Below are 26793 nucleotides of genomic sequence, written 5' to 3' on the forward strand. Positions count from 1 at the left end.
ATATTGAAAACTAAGTACTTATTCACATTGGTGACTATCTCTAATGCATCTCTCAATCTATAATCATGAGCAATTACAATTGTATGCGTTTTGTTATTATTGGAATGCGAAATGTAAAAAAACCTATACCAATTTAAAAATCCAGGGATGCTTTCCACAAATATGTGTATTCTGCACCGAATATGAAGTAAATCTGACCGTAAATGAATCTATTTATGTATGAATAATCGAGTTGGAAAATCCAGATTAAATAACTTTTCTGATTCTGATAATGTGGACTAGTGGATCCCACACAGGATTTTAAATAAATACGGTGGTTTAAATAAATCTGGTTGAAAAAACTAAGCAGAAGAGAGAACAGTTCGAAATGTCATTCTCATTTAGGTTTGCTCAAAAAATAAGGGAACGGAAAATTAGCAGAAATGCGATAAAATGTCAAAATTCAAAATTCCAAAAGTAAACAGCCTAAATCGGACTGGTGAAACCTTACTGAAAAGAGCGCCAACATTTAAAAAATGAATATTGAAGACGATAAGTTAAAATTAATAATTTATAATAATAATTAATAATCTGATTCCTCATTCAGCCAGTCCTCTTCACTGCTGGAATCATCCAAAAGTGAATACATCAGTTGCTCCATATTTTCTCTTTTTGTTTTTTGCACGACAAATATTAGTTTTTCCTTTTCAAGTTGATCATTTTCTTTATTGAAATGTATCAATACATTTTTCAACCTTGTTAGCCCTGCCAATTAAATGTCAAATTTACAAAATGCACATTTCTGCTCGGCCAAATTCATGTAGCTAAAACAAGCAGAAATGTGCACCACTCAGCGCCATTTTTTCTCGAGAGAGCTGCAAGTTTTGCTAGTTTTTGGAGTACGGGAACGCGTTGTAGCAGAATTAGTGCTAATTAGTACTAATTTGCAGGTTCTGGAACACAACTCCTGTGGGTTAATCGGGTAAAGTTTTTTATCTAAACGCGCTATAATTCGGATAAAATTTTGTATTTGAATTTGATGATATCTTATAAATTTGCTTCATGTTATGGAATATTTTTTGACATAACGTAAAGGGATATCGGATCTCTACTGGAATCTTGTCGGCGTTTTCCCTTAGCTGCTTATGTATCTTCATCTTAAAAATGCTAATATCCACTGCACAATAAGAAGGTAGAACAGCTTCGTAAAACTACAGCTCTCAGGCTATGCCCGCCTACTGTTAGTTCAAAATTATAAGCAACAAGTTGTTTTCATCTATTTGTTATTTTTTCTAATTTTTAAATAAATTAAATAATGTGAAAATGAATAAAATTCCTTGATTTTTAAAGATGATCCGAACTATTCAGTTTTTCAATTCCATGGCAAAATTGGTCAATATCTTAAATATGCGACCTGCAAGGTATGTCACTTCTAATCATGGTAGAATTAAGAAGGTGAAGTCAAGGAACAATATATTTACAATGTTTTTCAAAATTATTCATTTGACAAGTGACCACATATCACATTGAACTTCGAATGACTTGACATCTTGATAGGGACGTTTGGACCCCTAAAATTCCAAATTTTTACGTTGAAGCTGTCTATTCTGGTTGTAAGATGTAATGGTAGACAGGTGCAAAGATTATAGTGTTTTCCAGGGATAAATTTTGCGACTTAAAAGCCATAGACCTATTGGCAAACAGGAACATTGAAGTTAACGGCCCGCTGTCTATATACATACGCCTATAGTCAAGCGACACCGAAGATTTTAAATTCCTTTACCATTAAAACTATGGCAATTGTGGAGTACAATATTCAACATTCCAGCTAATTAGACAGCAAATTAATTGGCAAGCAAGGGTTCTGAATCAATTGACATTGAAGTTGAGAAATTCGTTAAATCACCCCTGTGCCACTTCTTTTGTGCAATACAGAAACACTACTCCGAGTGATTCCAACAAAAATGAAAGGGAATATAATGTCCCGAATAAAAGCTGGCCTATAATCTCTGAGAAGACAACAAGATTGCTGGTCTCCATGGCGAAACCTGACCTAAAACTTGTTTTGGGTATCATCACAAGTCATTGCAGATCGAGAGCCATGACTTCTAAATAGAGCAGCGCACTAAACTTGGACTACTTTTGGATGCATTGGTAGCTACAGGGTGAGATGGAAAAACTACAACCAATATCAGACTGCTGTCAGTTCTAAGCCACTCCTCCGACAACTGTTAAAATTATTCAAGCGACAGCGTAAATCAGCATGTTGACTTTTTTTTTTGTTTTTTTTTAGGTGGCTCTCATCATGTTTTGCAGAGTCAACATGCTGATTTACGCGTTCAAGCCACTCGACTTCGAAAACACATTTTATCGGTTTTCAAGAATTTTACTTGATTATTCCTGAATTTTTCGATGTCACACGTACTTTTCACATTTCTTTTATTATGGAACAATTTTTAAATGATAAATATCCTACAGTTCATAATATTTTTAACATTTTTGAATTGAGTGACTTCAAAATTCCCACTCAAACCCCTGAAACGACATATACGGCATCTGCTGATCCGATTTTTTCGAAGATGAACGGTGAGAGCACTTCGTTGTCTATATTTTCGTTTGTCTATGGCAATGTTTCTTATTCATCTTCTCTCAAAAATCGATAATTGTGCTTATTTACGTACGCATTAAAAAAATAATTTTCATAAAACTAGAATGCAGTCTTAGATAAGTTTTTTTTTTGTGTATTTATGTCAACAGACTATTTTAAAAACTAAAAAATGTTACATTCCAGCTGCGCCAAAACGTCAGATGCATCTATTTTTTCATTTTACAAAAAATATATCACTCGTTTGGCGTAAATAGTTATAGAATTAGTTTTAAAACTCCCATTTAAGAAATTAGATTACCTTTTTTAATTTTGGTTTTATTTATTTTACCTTTTTTACAAAATTACTATATTGGAAAAACCCCACAAAATATTAATGAAATATTGGAATTTTTCCACAAAAGTGAATCAAATAGGGGACAATGTTGTTTCATCCAAAATAATACAATTTGTTGCCCGTTAACGTGGAAAATGTGAATTTTTGTTGCATCTAAATTTAAAATAATTTCAAATTATTTTCTTTTTAATTAAAAAAAAAACACACATACAAAAATTGTGTATATGTTTTGACAGAATATGGGCACAAAAAGAAAAAAATGTATTTAGGGGCTATCTTCGTTCTACTTTTTATATTTGTGCAATGAATAATAATAAAATCTCTTCATTGTATAGATTAAATGTGATATGGCAATGCTGACATTTACAATCTGACATTTTGACAATTGATGAGTGTTTTGTTTTGATTCCAGAACTTTATCGTTATATTCGACTTACCTCAACTTTCTACGGCGTCTTTCATGACGCCAATAAACTCTGTACTGTGAATTCTTCTATTAAGTAAGGTGTGAAATTTTTACCGGAAAACAATAACAAAAACAAAAATATACACACTGTATTTAAAAATAACACAAACACGTTCTGTTATACAGATTTTCAATAATAAAAACATTAATTAAAACCACTTCCAAGGAGGCAAAGCAAACAGCCGACGGAATATGAACATTTGTATGAAGTTAACAAAGGCAACAGCTGTCATTACTGAGGAGGAGCACCAGGAACCGCAGGGAGATTTTCACATATAATTTCCCATATCATAAATATGCTGTGAAAATTGGAGCAAGGTTAATTGATTATATTTCGATGACATTGTAGCTAAATAATACCACTAGTGTACATTTTGCCGGCAAAGAATTGATGTCTTAGAAAGAAATAGAACTCACTGACAAAATGGCAAAAGAGTCGTTTCGTGAAAGACAAATGCAAGAACTGGAAGCGATAAAGGTAAACATCATAGACTATGCAATCGCACAAATACACCCAAGTATATATGTTTGTATATATATATGTTTGTTGAGTAGGGTTATGTTTCATTGAAGAATATTTTGGTTTTAATTTGAGACGCAATTAATTTTTATGTTGTCTTCTTTGGTAGTCAATTTTTGGCAACGATGTTGAAGATTTGCGTCCATATAACAGCAGTGCCACACCTTCACAATGGAAACCAACGGATATTCGAATTATGCTGACACCGCTGAGAGATTCATCGAATGGCCAACCGGAGGTACATGTTCGTACCAAACTTCATGTGGTGTGTCCCTCCAAATATCCAAAGGTGTAAGTATAATCATTTTGGTAATTGTGATAAGAAAAGAGCTCAGGAAAATACTATTTATTCCAATTGGAATGATTTTTTTTTGTATTCTTTTTTATTTTAAATCGTATCTACGAATTCAAGATTTTAAATTTTATTATAGACTAGCTGGCCCGGTCCGCGTTGCCGGCCCATAGTTTTTGTCTATTATGCATATTTGTCAAAGCATGATTATTCAAAGATATGAATGTTATAAATGTTCACGTACTGGTCGATCAGTTTTTAATTTTTAGTCAAATGAGCAGTAATTTGGAATTTACTGTACTTTGTACAACTCGTAATTGAGGGCTAATTGATTTAAGAATAGGCAAAGTTAATTACTTTTTTGAACCCATTAGCACCTCAGATTGTGCATTAGAGTCCTCATAAGTCCCCCTAACCATGTCGGTCTGTTTGTCCGCCAAAAGGTGGACTTGAGGGGATACTATTACATGGAGAAGATCCTAAAATTTGTAGATATGTTGAAATTTTTGTGTAAGATTTTCATCCCCAAATACTCATTTTTAGCCAAATCCTTTGAAATATGGTAAAATGCGAAACATCGACCTACATTGAAAACTTTCTTCACCCCTTATAATCCAAGATGACAAATAGAGGCCAAATCAAAAATATAGCTATTTTACATCTATTACCGTAAGATAGGAATTAATTTTATTTGCCATTTAAATTGTAAGTTGGAGTCCATATTTTTCATCATAGTATAATTTAATGACGATTCAACAAATATTCGGTCCCGTGCTACTTTCTTATATTTGTAATTTGTTCATGTTTTCACAATTTATTTCATATAGATGTATATCCCAAATCTACGTTCCCAACCAATATTCTCTTGGGGGTTACAAATTCAATAGAATACAATTTTTTCTTTTCTGACCACACATTAGATGTGAAAGTGGACTTGGGGATACTCCAATGTGGGGACTTTACATGAATAAATTTCTATGTGGCAATTATCTGTACGATGGTTCCTTACCCCAGGGTAGCATAAATAAATTTTTTTAGTGGTCAAGACCAATATGGGCCCTACTCCGAAAATTTTATGCGAAGAGGTTCTCTACGCCCCTTAGAAACAAAGATGCAAAATAAGGGCCAAAAATAGAAGAAAATGGCGAAGACTCCAAAAATGGCTTAAATCATACGATGATTATTTATGATCGATATCATGACCTGCTAAAGCGATTTAAGGTATCTTAAATGTTCAGGCAGAATTTTTGGAAGGATAGAAATCCTTTTCTTACTAAAAGTCCCATTCGCTCTACTATTTTGCACCCTTTATATTTGGTATTTTACTGATTGTACTCCCAAAAATTTTTGCATTTTGAGCTCTCATTGGACGGATTATTGTCACATGAAAGAAGTAGGGCCACGCTTTGAAATAAGCCCCATTAGTCTTTTTCGGTCATTTTTGTTTGTTTAAATGTCTGCGCATCTTCCAGCTGAAGCACGATGTAGGCCCTGGAGTTGAAAGGTAGATGTCAGTTACCATCGTATTTCGCACTTATTTCATTTTTTTGGTGAAAAATTGTATATAGTGAAAAATTATTCTTTATTTTGTTCACAAAAAATCCACTGAATTCAATATGATATTACAAATTGAAAAAAATTGGCAAAAGAAGAATAACAAATTGAAAAAATCTTTAACTTGTTCGCTGATTTTTTACAGCAACTGTTTAAAGATCCTTACAAAGTTTGTCAATAGAATGTACTTTTATTTTAAAATTCAATTCCATTGGAATTTTTTTCGATATTTTCCCGTTTTGAGAATTGTTGCAATGAGATCTCTTTTTTCGTGTTTCTTTTTAACGATTTTGAAAAAGTAATTTTCTTTTAACTTTGGTGTGACCGCATTAAATTATTTCGGTATCATCTATTCCGTTTCGCCACCACATAATTCGGTACTACACTTCCATGTAACCCGTCATCAATTTCAGTTCTCAAGAAATCAAGTCAATTAAATAAATTGGTATTAATATTCGAATTCAAAAATAAAATATAAAAAACACTACAAATGTACATTAGAAAAAAGTAAGTCAAAATGGAAAAAATCATGCAAAATAAAACATTACTATTGTACATTTCAAAGTCAAAATGAAAATTTTAACATATCACATTTTTACGCGATTTTTTTGGATATTATCCTTTTCGGATAAGAGACAATTCCGAATTTGTATGAATCATTAAAATCAGTTCAGCGGTTCTTAAGTTATAAGCGTAGTAACTAACACAACTTTCTTTTATATATATAGACTAGCTGGCCCGGTCCGCGTTGCCGGCCCATAGTTTTTGTCTATTATGCATATTTGTCAAAGCATGATTATTCAAAGATATGAATGTTATAAATGTTCACGTACTGGTCGATTAGTTTTTAATTTTTAGTCAAATGAGCAGTAATTTGGAATTTACTGTACTTTGTACAACTCGTAATTGAGGGCTAATTGATTTAAGAATAGGCAAAGTTAATTACTTTTTTGAACCCATTAGCACCTCAGATTGTGCATTAGAGTCCTCATAAGTCCCCCTAACCATGTCGGTCTGTTTGTCCGCCAAAAGGTGGACTTGAGGGGATACTATTACATGGAGAAGATCCTAAAATTTGTAGATATGTTGAAATTTTTGTGTAAGATTTTCATCCCCAAATACTCATTTTTAGCCAAATCCTTTGAAATATGGTAAAATGCGAAACATCGACCTACATTGAAAACTTTCTTCACCCCTTATAATCCAAGATGACAAATAGAGGCCAAATCAAAAATATAGCTATTTTACATCTATTACCGTAAGATAGGAATTAATTTTATTTGCCATTTAAATTGTAAGTTGGAGTCCATATTTTTCATCATAGTATAATTTAATGACGATTCAACAAATATTCGGTCCCGTGCTACTTTCTTATATTTGTAATTTGTTCATGTTTTCACAATTTATTTCATATAGATGTATATCCCAAATCTACGTTCCCAACCAATATTCTCTTGGGGTTACAAATTCAATAGAATACAATTTTTTCTTTTCTGACCACACATTAGATGTGAAAGTGGACTTGGGGATACTCCAATGTGGGGACTTTACATGAATAAATTTCTATGTGGCAATTATCTGTACGATGGTTCCTTACCCCAGGGTAGCATAAATAAATTTTTTTAGTGGTCAAGACCAATATGGGCCCTACTCCGAAAATTTTATGCGAAGAGGTTCTCTACGCCCCTTAGAAACAAAGATGCAAAATAAGGGCCAAAAATAGAAGAAAATGGCGAAGACTCCAAAAATGGCTTAAATCATACGATGATTATTTATGATCGATATCATGACCTGCTAAAGCGATTTAAGGTATCTTAAATGTTCAGGCAGAATTTTTGGAAGGATAGAAATCCTTTTCTTACTAAAAGTCCCATTCGCTCTACTATTTTGCACCCTTTATATTTGGTATTTTACTGATTGTACTCCCAAAAATTTTTGCATTTTGAGCTCTCATTGGACGGATTATTGTCACATGAAAGAAGTAGGGCCACGCTTTGAAATAAGCCCCATTAGTCTTTTTCGGTCATTTTTGTTTGTTTAAATGTCTGCGCATCTTCCAGCTGAAGCACGATGTAGGCCCTGGAGTTGAAAGGTAGATGTCAGTTACCATCGTATTTCGCACTTATTTCATTTTTTTGGTGAAAAATTGTATATAGTGAAAAATTATTCTTTATTTTGTTCACAAAAAATCCACTGAATTCAATATGATATTACAAATTGAAAAAAATTGGCAAAAGAAGAATAACAAATTGAAAAAATCTTTAACTTGTTCGCTGATTTTTTACAGCAACTGTTTAAAGATCCTTACAAAGTTTGTCAATAGAATGTACTTTTATTTTAAAATTCAATTCCATTGGAATTTTTTTCGATATTTTCCCGTTTTGAGAATTGTTGCAATGAGATCTCTTTTTTCGTGTTTCTTTTTAACGATTTTGAAAAAGTAATTTTCTTTTAACTTTGGTGTGACCGCATTAAATTATTTCGGTATCATCTATTCCGTTTCGCCACCACATAATTCGGTACTACACTTCCATGTAACCCGTCATCAATTTCAGTTCTCAAGAAATCAAGTCAATTAAATAAATTGGTATTAATATTCGAATTCAAAAATAAAATATAAAAACACTACAAATGTACATTAGAAAAAAGTAAGTCAAAATGGAAAAAATCATGCAAAATAAAACATTACTATTGTACATTTCAAAAGTCAAAATGAAAATTTTAACATATCACATTTTTACGCGATTTTTTTGGATATTATCCTTTTCGGATAAGAGACAATTCCGAATTTGTATGAATCATTAAAATCAGTTCAGCGGTTCTTAAGTTATAAGCGTAGTAACTAACACAACTTTCTTTTATATATATAGATATGAAGAGCAAATTTTTTAAAAAAACATGTTAACTATATCTTTGGATTTTTAAATTGAATATTATTTGAAGTAGTTTCTTGATGTTATTGAAAAGCTTGCGAAGGCCCTTTTCAGGTGGTATCAATTGAAGCCAACTAAAAAATTTAAAAAGAACGGATATTAATGGAAAATAAATACTTTTCGAGATATTGTTCTTGAAATAAAAAAATGACTATTGTAAATAAAAAATCATGGTTTAAAGCTGACTTTAACTGTCTTTCTCAAAAAGTTCTATTAAAAGGAGAATCTTGCTCCAGTAGCTCAATGATTTATCTGCCCCAAGACCGACTTTTGCTGCTATTCATAAGGGAACGTTTGTAATCCATAGATATTTACAGTAAAATTCCAATTTAAAATAACATTTTTGTTTGCGTAGCTTTGTTTTGTATTATGCTGGGTGAGATAAAAGAAAACTTTAATTTTATTGAATGAAAAAAAATGTCGAAAATAGCATCAAATTTTGAAATAAGTGAGGATTTGTTCGAATTGGTCACCCTTGGCACGAATTATGGCCTTCAAACGGCCAATGAAACCGTCACACGCTGCTCTGCTGTATTTTGGCCCATTCCCGGCGCAGTATTTTGGCTCATACTTTGGTATTTTTTAGTGCCAACCTTGTCACCATTCTTGGGTGGCGCGTGCAGTGTGCGATGGTGCTGAGTCTTGTTGGAATGTCCAGGGTCTGCGGCCAAAATATTTTCGTGCCCAAGGCTTTAATACACCCTTCAGAATATTTTCGCGATAATATTCGGCATTTATTCTGGATGCCACGGTCGATTAATAAGAGCGGAGAGCAAGCATCTGGTGGCCAACCGAAGGTGCACATTTTCAGCTGACCTCTTTGGCAAGTAAACACGATCATTTTTTTTTGCTGGACAACGAATGTTTTCTCATCGGAGAAAACAAAATTCGGCAGTTCACCACTTTCGGCCAAGCGAAGCAACTCTTTAGTTTTTTTTCGGACGAGTGGCTTAGAAATGACAGCAGTCTGCAGTTGATTGCAGTTTTTTCATCTCACCCTGTATTTGACACAAGACCGACTTTTGCTCATGTTCATAAGAGAACGTTTGTAATCCCTAGATATTTACAGTACCTTTTTTTACAGAACCTTTTTGTTTCCGTAGCCTAGTTTTTACCTGTCCACAGGAGTATCTGCCACCGAAATTCAGTCTATTCCATGGGCAGACCGACTCTTGTATTCTTTACTTGTTTCAAATCATTGAAAAGTACCCATTGTTACCTTTTAAACGATATCAATATTGTCTAGTTTAGAGAGTTTTCAAAACCCCTATCTCAGAAAGTATGAATTTCTCATTAATAACCATAATATTATTGTAATCAAAATAATATAGAATACATAAATATATGAGGGGTGACCTGAAGGGAACTTGAAGCAATAAAAATATAATTTTTATGCCGAAAAAAATGATGGCAACGACTCCTCTCCAAAATTCAATTAGGCAGGGTAGCAAATTTAAAAAAAAAATCAGTTTTTTAGTAAAATCATCAACATAGGTTATTATCCTGAATTGAAGGCTAGATATTTTAAAAAATAAGCTTAAATTATTTAAATAAATATCAAAATTTTAATTATTATCTGATTTTATTTCTTAAACCGTTTCAGAGCACCCAAAGTCACCCTGGAAGAATCGAAAGGCATTTCGGATCAACTAATAGAGGAATTACTCCAAGAATTGCAGCAACAATCTCAAGAATTACGCGGAGAAGTTATGATCTATGAACTCGCCCAGACGGTACAAGCATTTCTGCTGAAACACAATAAACCACCACGTGGATCTTTTTATGATGAAATGTTACAACAAAAACAACAACGGGAACAGGAGTTACTTGATATGAAAAAACAACGTGAAAATCAAGAGAGACAAAATCTTATCGAGGAGGTTGAGCGGCGCAAAGAAATGTTTAAATCAGAGGCAAAACGACGTGAACCACGTCGCAGTATGAGCGAGTCGAATCATCGACATCCCAGCTCCTCGGAAAGTTCGGAGAGCTCGTCACCATATTATCGTGGGCAAATCTATCCCACAAGATGTGTGGAACATCGCAATAGTGAAACGTTATACTTCCACAAAGTGGGCCGACAAATAAGACGCGGCAGCTGTTTGGGACATTCACAAAAGGGCTGTATTGCCTATACAGGAATCGATATTGACACGGGTCAATTGGTCTACATCACTGAATGGAATATAAAATATTCTCAAATTGAACAACACTGTGGCGGGAGTGGCAAATGCCTATGGCTCACTTCCGAACCAAAATGTTCGGGCAGCCATCGTGTCGATGATATTATTGCATCGATAGAGAAACAAGTTAGCATTTTGGCCCAACTACATCATAAGAATCTCATCCAATATGAGTGTGTGCTGTGTATTAAACGCAAAGAAGGATTGTTGGTGTATTTGGTGCAGGATTTTGTATTTGGCACAAGTGTGTTTAGCATTTCATCAGCCCTGGGTTGGTGTATGGATGGTGTAAGAGGTGTGGCCAAAGGCGTATTGGAGGCTTTAGTGTTTCTACACAACAAAGGTGTTTCGCATAGCCATCTATTGGACACCACGGTGTTTATGGATAATAGTGGCACAATAAGAGTAACTGATTTTTCAATAGTTACAAATTTGTTGGAACTAATTGGTGGTTCAGGAGAGAGATCAACCCATGGAGATTTGCCAGCTTTGGGAACCCTGGTGGACAGTTTGATGAGTACGCACACACCAGAAATGCGGGATTTTATTGACAAGTAAGGTGCTCCTATTAACGATATTGTTTAGTATTCATTGAAGTGACAAATATTTTATCGTAGTTTGGATGTGGATATAACATTTCTTTTTTCCTATTTTAATTTGTAACTATTTCCATAAAAAAATCTTATTTATATAATTAAGTGGAATATCTTTCAGATTGAGTCTTATATTATGCTTTTAATTATAGTAACACCTCTTACTGCGAATCAATTCAATCTCACTTATTAATTGAACCCCTGTGGCACTGCAGCCTATGTGAAACCTAATCTGTAACCATGTTCTACGATTTTTTCTATTATTACGATTGAAATCTTAAAAAATCTTCTGAGAATTAGACAGAGTGTATTTGAGAGTGTTAGAGTAGTCATGAATAGAAGTTTTTGGAACCGTCCATGGCCCTATGGGCTAGGTTACTGTACAAATTGAAAATAAATAAAAAAATATTTATTATCAACTGGTTTATGAACAATTCATTTTAGACAATTCACAAAAACAGAGATAGGATGTTTTTAAATATGTCGAAAACCTTTTTTAGTACAGCTAGAATTGCTCTGCCCTTTGGTTTTATCCCAGTTAATTCTTCCATATTTTGTTTCCTTTTATATTTTCATTCGAAAAAATCCTTTACTTTGAATATTTCTCTAATAAACAGAATTATCAATTTTAATATCTCCAATACTCGATAACATTCCTTAACTACTCGATCATTCTAATAAGATTACCTATTTTTTCAGATGCCATTCAGATCGTACATTATCCGCATCCGAACTTTTGGAACATCCATTTCTCCGTTGCTCTCTGTTCACAAATGAGGATAAAGAAAATCAACATCTAACCATGGCGCTGACCACATACAAAACCAATGGCGGTGGTGGCAAACCATCTTTAGCGGTAGCTCCACTAAATTTAAAGCAACGTAACAATGTAACAGCACAACCAACCACACCACAAGCGTTAGCACCATTTTCCATACCATCTTTACCCACCTCACAGTCTCGGCTACGGACGGAATTTGAAGTTCTTATGTATCTGGGCAAGGGAGCTTTTGGAGATGTTCTCAAAGTGCGAAATATACTTGATAATCGTGAATATGCCATAAAACGTATACCGCTACCGGCACGTAGCAAACAGCTATACAAGAAAATGACGAGGGAAGTGGAATTGTTGTCACGACTAAATCATGAAAATGTAGTGCGATACTTCAACAGTTGGATAGAAAGTGTCAATGAGGAAGATGTCGAAGAAATGGATAAATTGGTGTCCGGCGATTGGTCCATGAGCGTGGAAAGTATTAAACCCCCGAAATCACCGCAAGTCACTAATGCTACCACAGAGACTGAAACGGATTCATCAAGCCTCTGGAATGGTTATATACCACATATGGATGATTCCGATTCGGATGGAATTGAATTTGTTGATTCGAATGGCGAAGCGGCAGTATATGATGATGAAGATGATGACGATGTGGATGAAGTTGATTCGGAAATATCGAAGGTACTATCGCCAAAACCCATTATGCAAATCATGTACATACAAATGGAATTTTGTGAAAAATGTACCCTTCGAACGGCCATCGATGATAATTTATATTCAAATACTGATCGTCTGTGGCGTCTATTTCGCGAAATTGCCGAAGGCCTGTCACACATTCATCAACAGGGTATTATACATCGAGATTTGAAACCTGTAAACATTTTCTTGGATTCTCACGATCAAATTAAGATTGGTGATTTTGGTCTGGCCACTACAAGTTTCTTGGCATTACAGTCGCATCAAGAGCAAAACACACAACAAAATCATGCTTCTCAAATAACGTCCATGGAAGATGGTACCGGAACAGGCAAAGTGGGTACCACCTTGTATGTTGCCCCTGAATTGACGGGCAATGCTTCTAAATCAACCTACAGCCAAAAGGTTGATATGTATACGTTGGGTATCATCCTATTCGAAATGTGCCATTCTCCATTTGCCACAGGCATGGAGCGAGCTGAAACTATTATAAAACTACGGAGTCCCAATATTGTTATACCAGATTATATGCTAACAAATCTCAAAAATGAAAAGACTGTAAAGGTATGATTTCAAAATCTACAACCTACGGAATAAAATCTAATAAAGGTCTTTTAATTTCAGCTCCTGCGTTGGCTTTTAAATCATGATCCCTCACAAAGACCCACGGCTGAAGAATTATTGGTATCTGATCTACTGCCACCGGCCCAGCTAGAGGCCAGTGAATTGCAAGAAATGCTGAAAAATGCTCTGGCCAATCCACAAAGTAAAGCCTACAAACATATAGTAGCACGTTGCCTGCAACAAGAAAGCGATGAGGTTTTGGAACACACCTACCACATGGGTGGTAGTCGCGCTATGAAATCCTGGAATACTCCAGTTGTTCTTGAAAGCCTGGTAACTCTGAGTCCATTGATTGAATTTGTCAAGGGCAAGGTGGTTTCACTGTTTCGTAAACATGGCGCCATTGAAGTTGATACACCGCTAATGTCTCCTTTAACTAAACACACCAATCATTGGGTAAATCCGGTAAAACTTATGACACACTCTGGTTGTGTGGTAGTTTTACCAAGTGATTTACGCACTGAATTCGCCCGTCACATCGCCATGAGTGGGGTGAATATGATACGACGTTATTGTGTGGATCGTGTATATCGTGAGGAAAAAGTGTTCAACTTCCATCCGAAACAAAACTACGAATGTGCTTTCGATATCATTTCACCCCATTCCGCAAGCCATTTAGTTGATGCCGAGCTTTTATCCTTGGCCTTCGAAATAGCTTCGGAAATCCCAAATCCAAGGGAAAAGAATGTGATGATACGCATGAATCACACCAATCTTTTGCGAGCCATACTCCTATACTGTAATGTACCGAAGGAAATGTATGGAGATCTTTTTGCTAGCATATTGGATTACATTGAAGGACGTATATCGAAATTTCAGTTTCATTCGATTGTGAATAGCATTATGGAAAAATCCCGAACATCGGGTTCGGCTCTAATTGATTTATTGCTGGCAAATTTCCAAATGAGTGGTAAAAATAGTGCCGATGATTCGTCGCTAAGATCTTTGGTAAAAGGTAAAGGAGAGGCAGCTTCTCTTGCAAAGGGTGCGCTAAGAGAAATGGAGTCGATTGTTTTGTTAGCTCAAAGCCTGGGTGTAAAATGTCCGATACACATTTTTGCTGGTTTACCCATTAACTATGAACGAGCAGCTGCGGGTGGCCTAATATGGCAAATGATTGCCGATGTTAAGCCAAATCGTTCATCCCGCCCATCTGTACTGGCTGTGGGAGAACGTTACGACAGTATGTTAATGGATTTCCAAAAACAAGCCCAAGGTTTCAATCCAAATTTACCGAATCGTTGTATAAGTGGTGCAGGCCTTTCTTTCTCCTTGGATAAACTTGTGGCTGCCATGGGCTCGGAAGATTCCCAAAAATGTCGAACTATAGATGTGGGTGTATGTGTCTCGGGATCGAGGCCTCCCCTTAAAGATGTTACATACATTATGCGTCTGCTGTGGTCAGCTGGTATACGATGCAGTTTTATCGAATCGGTAACATGTAGCGGTGATGAATCTCAAGATTTAGCCAAGCTGGGGGCTAGCCATGTTATATTGGTTGCCGAAAATGGGGCTTTGCGTATTCGGTCGTGGGAAAGGGAACGTTTCCAAGAACGTCATGTTACCCGTTCAGAATTGGCAGATTTTATACAAAAATTATCGGTGCGCCAAGAAAATAATTACAACGCCTCCAGCGAATATTCAGTTCAACAGACAAATACAAATTATGGTGGTTTTGGCGGTGGAGGTGGCAGTGGCAGCTATGGCAGTCGTGGTGATAATGCCCTTAGTACCTCGGCGTCGGGTACAAATGTTAAGAATATCATAAGTTCAAGCAGTCTCAGTAATTTACCGAATATACAGGTTATATTTTCTTTGACACAAGATAAACTGTCGGCAAACTATCGTAGACGTTTGGAGAATCAGGTGAGTGATGGAAATTGTTGTTGTTAAATTTAAAAGAAATATTTAAAGATTTTGTTTTATGTTTTGTAGGTAACACAACAAATGTCTTCAACTCTGGCACAATTTGCTAAAACAGAAAACATTGCCGTATTGGTTGTTGAGTTATCACCATGTACATTAAATGGCATTGTAGCAGCTATTAATCCACGAGCTGTAGATCGCAAAGAGACTGAACAAGAAATTAATAGCGTAATTGATAGGTGAGTTATCAAAGGTCGATTGCATTTTACGTCTAAAACTATGTACCAAAAGTTGCTGAGCTCTATTTTGTTTAGGTTAAGCTTATCCTTTTCCTGACATTCTTAGTTTCAATTGAAAGAACTCCAAGCTCATCGGTCGAAAATGGGATTTTCAATGTAGATCCTCGCTTTACATAAGCAGATGTTTTTCGCACCAAATTTTCAGTGTTTGACTAGAGCTTGAATTCAAACAAATATTCAAACTGCATCCTTAAAACTTTCCTATACAATTACAATGAATGATTTTTTTTATTTCAGGTTCCCAAAAAATCGTCGATACATTTCAGATATATGTGAAGAAATTGTAGATTACATTACCGATTCGAAAATAACCATAGTTGCCTTATATAGTATAACTGATTCATACTATCGCGTTATAATATGAATAGAAAAGAAGAGTGTCGAATACAACACATCAACTATTGAGAAGTGTCATAATCATTCAATTAGATATTGACATGGCAACTACTTAAAATACATGATCTGAGATGCTCGAAATATGGTTATCCTTACCTAAAATATCCTATTGACGAAACGGTCCTTTCTGAAAGTTTCACATCGATTTTTTTACATTTTACAAAAGGAAAAATCAACAAGAAACAATACCCACAAAATCAACTGGTAATATGGCTGTAACTGCAAAAAATGTAAATTGTCTCCACCTCCTAACAATAATAAAAAAATACATTTTTAAATTCTATTCTTAAAATAATCATATCTTCCAATGTTAAAAATACCATAATTTATAATCTCTATATAGAATTTTGTATAAAAAATGTTTAACTATTCCTTAGCTATTTGAGTTTGAGAAATAACAATTGTTGAATTACATGTGAAATTATTTTTCATTTATTTTCATAATTTCAAAATATTGAAAAGTTTCATTTTCGCATTTGCATTTCCAAGACTTGCAAAACTTTTTATTTTCATTTTTTTTCTTTAAGATTTTTATACATTTCTAAAGATAACAAATGTAAAACATTCATTTTTTTATCGAACAAAATCATAAAAAATAAAACAACTATTTAAAATTACTTAGAATAACAAATATTATTTATACCTATTTAGTTTTTGGTAAACAAAGACTACTATGATCATGAGGATGTAGATGGCGAGTTTTCATTTTGTACATCGTTGGCATTGGATTTGTTAAGGCTACGTATAATGCTGGTAGTGGGTTGTAGAACTTTACGTGAGAGACGCATAAAACCTGAGACAGGATCACGGCCAAAGTATTTCACTTGAATTTCTTGGCCAACTTCAAGGCCTAAGGCAGAGGGATGGGCAACCTGCAAGAAAAAGGCAAAGGAATGAATGTAACAGTAACTGAAATGGCCTCACGCATTACTTACCTTTCTTTGATCTAATTGTGAATTATGCAGTAAAGCTGGAGGCATGTTATTATATAATATGACCATAACTCCAGTATCACGTATTTCGGTAATTTTTGCCGTATAAATGCCACCAAATTCTAAATCAGGTATTCTTTCCTTCGGCACTAAGAATGTGTCAATCATTTCCTTGGCTTCATGCATTGCCGACTGGGATGGTGCAAACAGAGTAAATGTTGTCTCATCTTCAGTCGTTGCTGTACAACCGGTTTCAACATAAAGCTTTTTCAAATTTATGCCACCTGGTCCAATTAACTGGGCCCGTTGTTGCGGTTCCACGGTAATGCGCTCCGTAACTGGCCAACAATCTTTTTTCACTTTTCTTGGTTCGCGTATTGCCTCCCCCATTATGTCCAATATTTTTGCTTTGGCATCGGTGGCTTTTTGTAGTGCTTCCATAACAACTTTTAATGGAATGCCTGGTATTTTCAAATCAGCTTGTATTGCAGTGAAACCTTTACGAGTACCCGCAACTTTCATATCCATATCACCTAGATAGTCTTCTATGCCCAAAATATCAGTTAAAATACGATAGTCTTGTAAGTGTTTGGTGTCATTATTTTCATATTTTGTGACAAGACCAATGGCAACACCGGCCGCAGGTGATGAAACGGGTACACCGGCGTCCAATAATGCCATAGAGCCACCACAAACAGTTGCCATAGAACTGGAACCGTTCGATTCGAGCACTTCTGATGTCAGTCTTACAGTAAAGGGAAAATCATTTGGCAGTGTAGGTACTAAGGCTTTTTCCGCTAAGGCTCCGTGTCCCAATTCCCTTCGGCCAACACCACCAACGCGGCCCACTTCACCGGTGGCATATGGAGGGAATTCATAGTGTAACATAAAGTTTTTGGCTTTTACTCCACTGTAAAATAAAAAAGCAATTGGTAAATAAAATGAAAATTCAGTAAATTATACAAAAAGAAAATAACATACGCAAATATCGTCGATTCCTAGATATATATTTTTTTAACCTATGGTCCTTAGCTTATACAAATATATATCTAGGAATCGACGATATTTGCGTATGTTATTCTCTTTTTGTATAATTTACTGAATTTTATACATAATAAATGAAATGTTATGACGATGTCAACGCTCAGATCAAATTGAACTTTTTACCTTTCCAAAGCTGATAAAGTATCCAGTTTCATGGCAGATTCTTGGGAATCTAAAGATACAGTACAGAACACTTGAGTTTGGCCTCGTTGAAATAGAGCCGAGCCATGTAAAGGTTTATACAAATCCACCTAAAAGATAAGTGATATATTTTTTAAATATTTAAATGAAATATTAAAAAGTTTCACTCACCTCACAGCTAATATTTCTTAAACTATCAAAATCACGACCATCACATCTGCGATCAGTTTCAAATATCAATTCTCTAAATATCGTTTTACAAAAACGATTAAACTCGTCAGTTATAAGGGCTGGTTCGGTATCGGGATAACTGGACCACACCTTGTCAATTACATTTGTGCGTACATCATTTACAGCCACATCACGGGATATTTTGTCATGACTAGCATCTTGGAAGATTTCACGTAAACGCATTTCACTCATGCTACGCACTGCAGCGGAAATTTCCTCACCAACTGTGGTGATTTGTTCCAATGGTCTCTTCTCTTTGCCATGAAGTTTTTGCAGACGTTCGATTTCTGAAACTATACTTTGAGCTTCTCGTGTTCCTTGCTTTATGGCCTTGAGGAGATCTTGTTGCAATACTACATTGCCCTTGCCCTCTAACATAACGACGAGATTTTGTTTGGTAGCTGATACCACTAAATCCAATTGGGAAGATTGAAGTTCACGGCGTGTGGGATTGACAATTATTTCACCATCACAAAGGCCTAATCTGCAAAAACAAAAAATATAAGCTAAATACGTTTAGGTTGTTAGAGATTATGTTTTACCTTACTGCTCCAATGGGACCATACCACGGTATGTCACTTAAACTTAAAGCCAATGAAGAGGCATTCAAAGCCAACACATCGGGCGAATATACAGCATCCATGGCCAACATATTACACACCAATTGGGTTTCTGTTCTATACTCGGCGGGGAACAGTGGTCTCACAGATCTGTCAATAAGACGAGCCGATAAAATTTCCTTTTCCGAAGGACCCATTTCACGGCGAAAGAAATTGGTGGGAATACGACCAGAGGCTGCTGTTTTCAGACGATAATCCACTACTAAAGGTGTGAAATTTGTGCCCGGTGTGGGTTTTTGCTTTGAGACAGCAGTTACCATAACAGCCGTATCACCCATTTCACACACGGCAGTTGCATTGGCGAATCGGGCATACCTGCCAGCTGTCATAATGAGATTTCGTCTGTAATAGAATACAAATTGAATTTCAAAGCAATAAACAAGATTTTTTGCCTGCATAACTACTCACCCATTTGAAAATTTCACCTCCAATTGTGGTCCTTCTGTGTTGGATGTATGTAAGAGGTTTCTTGGTGTGAAGGAATGATTACGCAGTCTAAAGTTGAGCAGTTTTAAGTAGTTTGTGGGATACTTCATTGTTAATTTAATTTACTAAATCGAGAATTGTTATAAAATAATCCAAAGCGGTCGAAGAAATTCCTCCGCACCTTCCTCAACACGACAACAGCTGATTTGTGGCACATGGAACGATTTTAATAATCTAACAGTGCCCTCTGGTGACAAGAAAATGCGAAATGCTGAGAATGTTAGTGTTGCCATACAACATTAAAAAGCGTTCGTATAACATAAAAACATGTCTACATATCCGATTTAATTCAAAAGTACTTTTTTTTACACTCCACCCATGGTAGAAGAATATAGGTCGATGCATCAACGCTTGGAAACATTGATATGTCACAATTTTCAAAAATAAGTAGATTTGTATATGTTTTTTTATACGACGCTAATCGGAGGTTGTTATGATATGCACTTTTCAACAAAGACAGTTCATTGTCCCAGCAGCTGTGTCGATGCGACTACCTGTATTCTTCTACCATGCCTCTACCGTATTTATGTCGATTTAGCGATGTCCGTCCGTCTGTGGAAATTACTTAGCTTCCGAACGAAATGAAGTAGGTTGATAAAATTTTACTCAAATTTGAATTATGTCTGCAGGACTTTTGGTATTGAAAATGGGTGATACCTCCATACAATGGTACCACCCTTTTTCGGTATTTTGCTGATTTAATCGACATTATTCGCCGGAATTGTTTCAAATTTGGTATTTGAAGTTCGTAATGGGTAGTACAGCCTATGACAGAAAATTGTCTGTGCAGGTCCACGTCTTCGTATAGCCCCCATATAGCGGTACCTTCACCGGAATTGTTTTAAATTTGGTATTTGAAGTTCGTAATGGGTAGTACAGCCTATGACAGAAAATTGTCTGTGCAGGTCCACGTCTTCGTATAGCCCCCATATAGCGGTACCTTCACCGGAATTGTTTTAAATTTGGTATTTGAAGTTCGTAATGGGTAGTACAGCCTATGACAGAAAATTGTCTGTGCAGGTCCACGTCTTCGTATAGCCCCAATATAGCGGTACCTCCCGATATTCGGTATTTTGACGATTTTAGCGACATTATTCCCCGGAATTGTTTCAAATTTGGTATTTGAAGTTCGTAATGGATACTACAGCTTAAGACAGAAAATTGTAAATGCAGGTCCACGTCTTCGTGTAGCCCCTATATAACCGTACCTCCCTTTATTCGGTATTTCGATGATTTTGATTATTCCACGGAATTGTTTCAAATTTCGTATTTGCAGTTCATAATGGGTACTATAGTCTGTGACAGAAAACTGCGTATGCACATCCACGTCTTCGTATAGCCCCCATATAATGGTACCTCCCTTTTTCGGTATTTTGTTGATTTTAGCGACATTATTCACCGGAATTGTTTCAAATTTGGTATTAGAAGTTCAAAATGGATACTACAGCCTAAGAAAGAAAATTGTCTGTGAAGGTCCACATCTTCGAATAGCCCCCATATAGCGGTACCCCCCGATATTCGGTATTTTGACGATTTTAGCGACATTACTCAACGGAATTGTTTGTTGCGTAACACCTGATACGGCGCTATGGTGGGGTTTCATCTAGCTCAGTCGGGGCACCAGTTTAGGGGTGAATTCCCAACTCTGCCACCATCAGCCCTAGGGGTCGAACAATCGAAAAGGAACAACATGAAATTTCAATAAACAAATCAAAATAAAACGACGAAACACATACGACCATAACACGGGAAATTGGCGTTAATAATTCCCACACTTACTCGCTCAACCTTGACTCTTAGATCCTCATCCAAGATTTCAATTCAATTTATAAGGGCCCCATTTTCCACATACACTTACCTCACTTCAACATCATCCTATTTTCCTCCCTAACAAAAAACACTAGCAATTCATATTAATCTAAGCACTTAGATATTAAAACAATTTATTGGTTTCATTATTTTCTTGTCAGAATTCTAAATTTCTAACACCTGACACATCGATAAGTCAATACCTCGGACTACCAACTTATCCTATTGAATTTCGGTCAACTCGGGCCGATTTTCTAAATTATTTCCTCACCCAAAAGAGCTCTCTTATGTGGTTCTAAGGGACATTAATATTCGATCCCACAATCAACTAATTTCTAATAGGATTTTCTGGGGTAACCCTACACTTGTCGCATTTTATCTGGCGTTAAAAACTTTTACAATCACAAAAAAAATCGTATATACTAATCACTAACTACAAACATATACATAAACTAACATATAAATATTTTAGCAGATTAATTCCTTTTTTATGAATTCGGCGTTATTTTTTTAGATTTTCTAATGTTTCATTTCTATTTCTTCCTTTTAGATGCTAATAAGCACTCAGGCTCTGGACATAAATATTGCAAACAAAAACGTTGCTCAAGGCTGGTAAGTAGATCTTTTTTCTTTTAAGTATTGTTACCTGGTCAGCATAAACTTATTTGGTTTTATTATTCCAGGTTTTTGGACATCACGGACTTAGGCACAATGAATACTTTAATGGCGGTTGGTGCTAGACGGACATATCACATACATGACTAAATTTACTGCCGTTCCAGTTGACAGTTCACTTGGCTTGGATCAAATCCTTCTTGGAAACAATTAATTCCGCCAAGGAATTCAACATAAATTTTTGGCTGACCTCCTCCGTTCATAGAATCGGAGACACAAACATTTAAACACCATTAATATAATACAATACAACACAGTACTGACTTTAACTTGTTCGCACAAACGCATTCACGCACAACAATAAAACACAAGTGTTAATTGAACACAAAAACAAAATTTAATTTAATTTTTTGGGAGATTTTCTTCAAATATATTTTAATTAGCAAATAAAAATGTCTTCTTTGCTAATACACCAAACAAACTGCCTCGATTTTCCCCCGTTATGCCTTTTATATGGCCGCAGCCATGGTAGAAGAATACAGGTAGTCGCATCAACACAGCTGCTGGGAAAATGCACTGTCAAATCGATTTTGGAATTGAAAATGTTAAATGAAAAATCATTGAAATTTGTAAAAATTGTATTACAACAACTTCAGATTTGCGTCGTATAAGAAAACATTAAAAAATCTAATCATTTTTGATAAAACATTTTTAAAATTTTTACATATCAATGTTCCCAAGGGCTGATGCATCTACCTATATTCTTCTACCATGGCCTGATTCATCAAATTACCTTTATCGTACCTACTGAGCCCTACATTAGAGTTGTATTTCTCGGGTTTATATTTTACGCCGGTTGGCAACACTGATTTCTTCAACCGAGCTTAACATATCAGGTTAATTTTTTCCTGACCGGCAGCAAGCAAACACATCATATCGAGGACTTGCTGCTAATTATTTTTTTCTTAAATTAAAATAAAAAACCACATGTAACATGTTTCAAATTTGGTATTTGATGTTTATAATGGATACTACAGCCTATGACAGAAAATTGTCTGTCCCATATTGTAGTATTTCCCGATATTCGGTATTTTGATGATCACATATAATAGTACCTCCCGATGTTCGGTATTTTAATGATTTTGATGATTCAGGTCCACGTCGTCGTACAGACCCTAATATAACGGCTACATTAGGTATTTTTAGGATTTTAACAGAATTTTTAACGAATTTTATTTTTTTGAAAATTGTCAAATTCGTTCCAAATGGTGGAGGGTATTCAAAGTTCGGCCCGGCTGAACTTACAGATTTTTTACTTGGTTTTATTATTACTTGATGTAATTCGAAATATTAAAAGTCTGTTTTTACTGGCTAGAGACATATCTTACATTCATACAAATCGAATTTCTATAATAAAGAAATTGAGAATATTTCATCGATTTTTTATCAGGCCAAGACTTCACAAACGTTAATAATTTCAACTAAATATCAATTAAAAACTTTAACAGCTCCAAATTTTATCTACAGATTCCAACCTTATTAACTTTGGCTGAATTAAAACCAGCATAGGCAGCCTTGGCTAATTTCAACATATCATCCATAATATCACCAGCTCCATTCAAACCAAGCCGCTGTTGGACAGGTATTTCGAAAAACATCCAAATTTGCATTTCCTGTTCGGCAGAGTAATAATCCCGTATGGTATCCACCAACATTGAAGTATTGCCCCTGGGTCTTATATCCAAATTTGCCAAACATGTACTCAGGGCCACTTTCCCATCCGTATCCAATTTGCCGGCAACAATTTGCATATAGGAAAATTTCACCTCATACATTATACGATTTCTATCCGAAAAGCTGAATAGAAAATCCAAACACTCATGACCCTGACAACCGGCAACTAACTGCTGATAATCACCATTTAGCCATCGTTGCAGATCCATGGTGCTTAGGAATTTCTTGCGGCGTGTTGGCCTGCCCAACAAATTGACCATATCGAATTTACGTATATCGAAATATTCACATTGGATGCAGCTCAAACTTAGCTGGGCCGATTGCATTCGCTTGTCGACCTCACAGACCAGTAAATGATTGAGAACTGCGGCCGATGATTCACGTTTCGCCACACATCGTATCATGCAACAGTTTCGTTGTTGTAGCAACAAATGTGCCATCATCGAAGCCATCTCAGAACGTGTCCGTGCATCAAAACCATTGCCAACGCAATCGAAATGCAATTTAGCCTTTGAAGGTGAGGATGATGATGACAAAGTGGAAAATTGAGACGATGATTTCCGATTGACTTGTAACGTGTCGTAACCCAACGCAACAAAAGGATCAGTCAGCTCGGGTCTAGCACGAACTTGTACCAGCGTTAATTTCGAGTGGGAAGCATTTTGTGATCCCAATTTATTTAGTTGAACGATTACGCGATGTTTTTCCGAAACTGCTTTTTCCAAAGAATGCATTCTTGCAAATTTCAAATTTTCAAAGGGAGTTTTGAATTGTGATTTATTTTTTTTGTTGGAAAATTTTGAATTTGAATTGACACAAATTAATGATTTCTTATGGTGTTGCCGTGGTACAATAATTTGAAAATTTTTAAAATTTCAATTAAATCCAAGACCTATATAAAGTCGGACAAGAAGATTGTTATTTACAATAAATTGAAAAGTAATTAGTAGGTTTTGCTCAATTGGGAATTGATATACTTTGAATTTCAAACTACAACAAAGTCTTTTGAAAGCAAACGTAGTTATCCGAAGGACTTACTGGCCGATCTTATTTTGCCCTTGATTAAATTTAATTAAATCAAGGAAGGACACTGCTACCAATCCTTAAAGAATGCTCAAAATCGGAGTCATTCTTACAAGGGGACTAAGCTTTTATACCCTCCACCATAGTATGGAGTGAATATCAAGTTTGTCATTTCGTTTGTAACACCTCGAAATATACATTTTCCCCACAAAGTATATATATACAGGGTGAGATAAAAGAACCGCAACAAAGTCAAACGCTATAATTTTTACATTTTTTAATTTTATTGAATGAAAGCAAAAAATATCGGAAATAGCATCAAATTTTAGAATAAGTTTAGATTTGTTCGAATTGGTCATCTTTGTCACGAATTATGGCCTTTAAACGGCCAATGAAACCGTCACACGCTGCCCGAATTTTGCTCAGCTGTATTTTGTGCCATTCCCGCGAAGCTCTTGTTTGAGGTGATCGACACTTTGGTATTTTTTAGTGCCATCCTTGCAAGACACAATAGTTAACGGATTGGTGTTCGGGGAACTTCATTTTGTAACCATTCTTGGGTGGCGCGTGCTGAGTCCTCTTGGAATGTCCAAGGTCTGCGGCCAAAATGTTTGCGTATCCAAGGCGTTAATACACCCTTCAGAATATTTTCGCGATAATATTCGGTATTTAATGTGATGTCACGATCGATTAATACGAGCGGAGAACGACAATCGGCTGTTATGGCGGCCCACATTATCACCATGGCCGGCGCTTGAGTTTTAGTGGCCAACCAAGGTGCACATTTTCAGCTGACCTCTTTGGCAAGTAAACACGATCATTTTGTTTGTTTGCAAACTACTGAACAACGAAAGTTTTCTCATCGGAGAGAACCAAATTCGGCAGTACACCACTTTCGGCAACTGTTTAGCTCTTTTGAATCTATTTTCTTTCTGCTGCGGTGTAAGTTCTTGCACTTTTTGGAATTTCAATGGCTTTATCCCGAGCTCATTTTTCAATATTTGTCGAATGGAATATTGCGATATGTGCAGCTCATAAGCCATTTTTCGGCCACTGCGACGCGGGTTTCGATCAAGTCGCTTTTTTATTGTTCGAACCATTTCTGCTGATGTTGCTGTTTTCTTCCGTCCACTTCCTTGACGTCTGGTTACGCTATCAGTATAACGGTAGCAAGCGATGCTTCTAGACACAAAAGATTTATTCACATTTATATGCTAGAGTGCTCTAAGGATAGCCACTTGCGGTTTTTCAGCCAAATATAAACAAATCACACTATCACGCTTGAATTCCATCACGAATAACTTTTTTACTGGAAAATTCTCACCAAAATGCTTTTGTACCCTTGTAATCAATATAATGAGCTGTCACTGGAATAATTTTAACAGCTGTCGGACGAGTGGCTTAGAACTGACAGCAGTCTGAAGTTTGTTGCAGTTGTTTCATCTCAGCTTGTATATTCAAGATCAGCATTAAATTCTAAGAACGATATCCGTCTGTCTGTCTGTTGAAACTACGATACACCCCACATTATTTGACGTAGAGCTTCAAAACTTGGCAAAACAATTTGTATTGTGTCTAGGATGGTTGGTATTGGAAATGAGATATATCGGTCTACATTTTGGTATAGCCGTCATAATACGGTACCTCCCGATATTCGGTGTCATAATGATTTTTGCCACACTATTTGTATTTGTAGTTCGTAATTGTTTCTAGCTCCGGTGGCAGAACTTAGTATATATAGGTCAACGATTTGGTACAGCGTACATATTACGATACCCTCCGACATTCGGTATTTTTATAATCATAGTCACATTTACCCACGAAATTGTTTTAAAATTTGGTATCTAAGAAGATTTCTTAGATGACAATCCTAGAAATATAAAATTGTCTATAGAGGTTCCCGTCTATATAACGATACCCTCCGACATTCGGTATTTTTATAATCCTAGTCACATTTACTCACGAAATTGTTTTAAAATTTGGTATCTAAGAAGATTTCTTAGATGACAATCCTAGAAGTATAAAATTGTCTATAGA

The 26793-nt window shown here is 35.7% G+C and overlaps 3 protein-coding genes across 3 annotated transcripts; 1 reads left to right on the plus strand and 2 right to left on the minus strand.

Annotated features, from left to right (window-relative positions):
* The first annotated feature begins 3396 nt into the window (after positions 1-3396).
* LOC101888380 (eIF-2-alpha kinase GCN2) lies at positions 3397-16489 on the plus strand. The gene is made up of 7 exons (XM_011296311.3): positions 3397-3865; positions 4017-4198; positions 10290-11423; positions 12162-13500; positions 13561-15426; positions 15496-15665; positions 15963-16489. Exons 1-7 carry the CDS (start codon positions 3812-3814, stop codon positions 16087-16089), a joined length of 4872 nt encoding a protein of 1623 aa, XP_011294613.2. The 5' UTR covers positions 3397-3811; the 3' UTR covers positions 16090-16489.
* Positions 16490-16530: 41 nt separating this feature from the next.
* On the minus strand, positions 16531-19745 carry LOC131806740 (polyribonucleotide nucleotidyltransferase 1, mitochondrial-like). Its single transcript, XM_059131387.1, has 6 exons — positions 19498-19745; positions 19012-19431; positions 18410-18953; positions 18221-18348; positions 17057-17963; positions 16531-16993 (listed from the first exon to the last, which is right to left on the minus strand). The coding sequence occupies exons 1-6, from the start codon at positions 19623-19625 to the stop codon at positions 16799-16801; spliced, it is 2322 nt and encodes a 773-aa protein (XP_058987370.1). The 5' UTR covers positions 19626-19745; the 3' UTR covers positions 16531-16798.
* A 3762-nt stretch (positions 19746-23507) lies between these two features.
* LOC101888726 (uncharacterized) lies at positions 23508-24573 on the minus strand. Its single transcript, XM_005188610.3, has one exon. It carries the CDS (start codon positions 24465-24467, stop codon positions 23517-23519), a length of 951 nt encoding a protein of 316 aa, XP_005188667.2. The 5' UTR covers positions 24468-24573; the 3' UTR covers positions 23508-23516.
* Positions 24574-26793: the final 2220 nt, after the last annotated feature.

Source organism: Musca domestica, unplaced genomic scaffold (assembly GCF_030504385.1).
Source record: "Musca domestica strain aabys unplaced genomic scaffold, Musca_domestica.polishedcontigs.V.1.1 86, whole genome shotgun sequence".
In the NCBI taxonomy this organism is placed as follows: Eukaryota; Metazoa; Arthropoda; class Insecta; order Diptera; family Muscidae; genus Musca; species Musca domestica.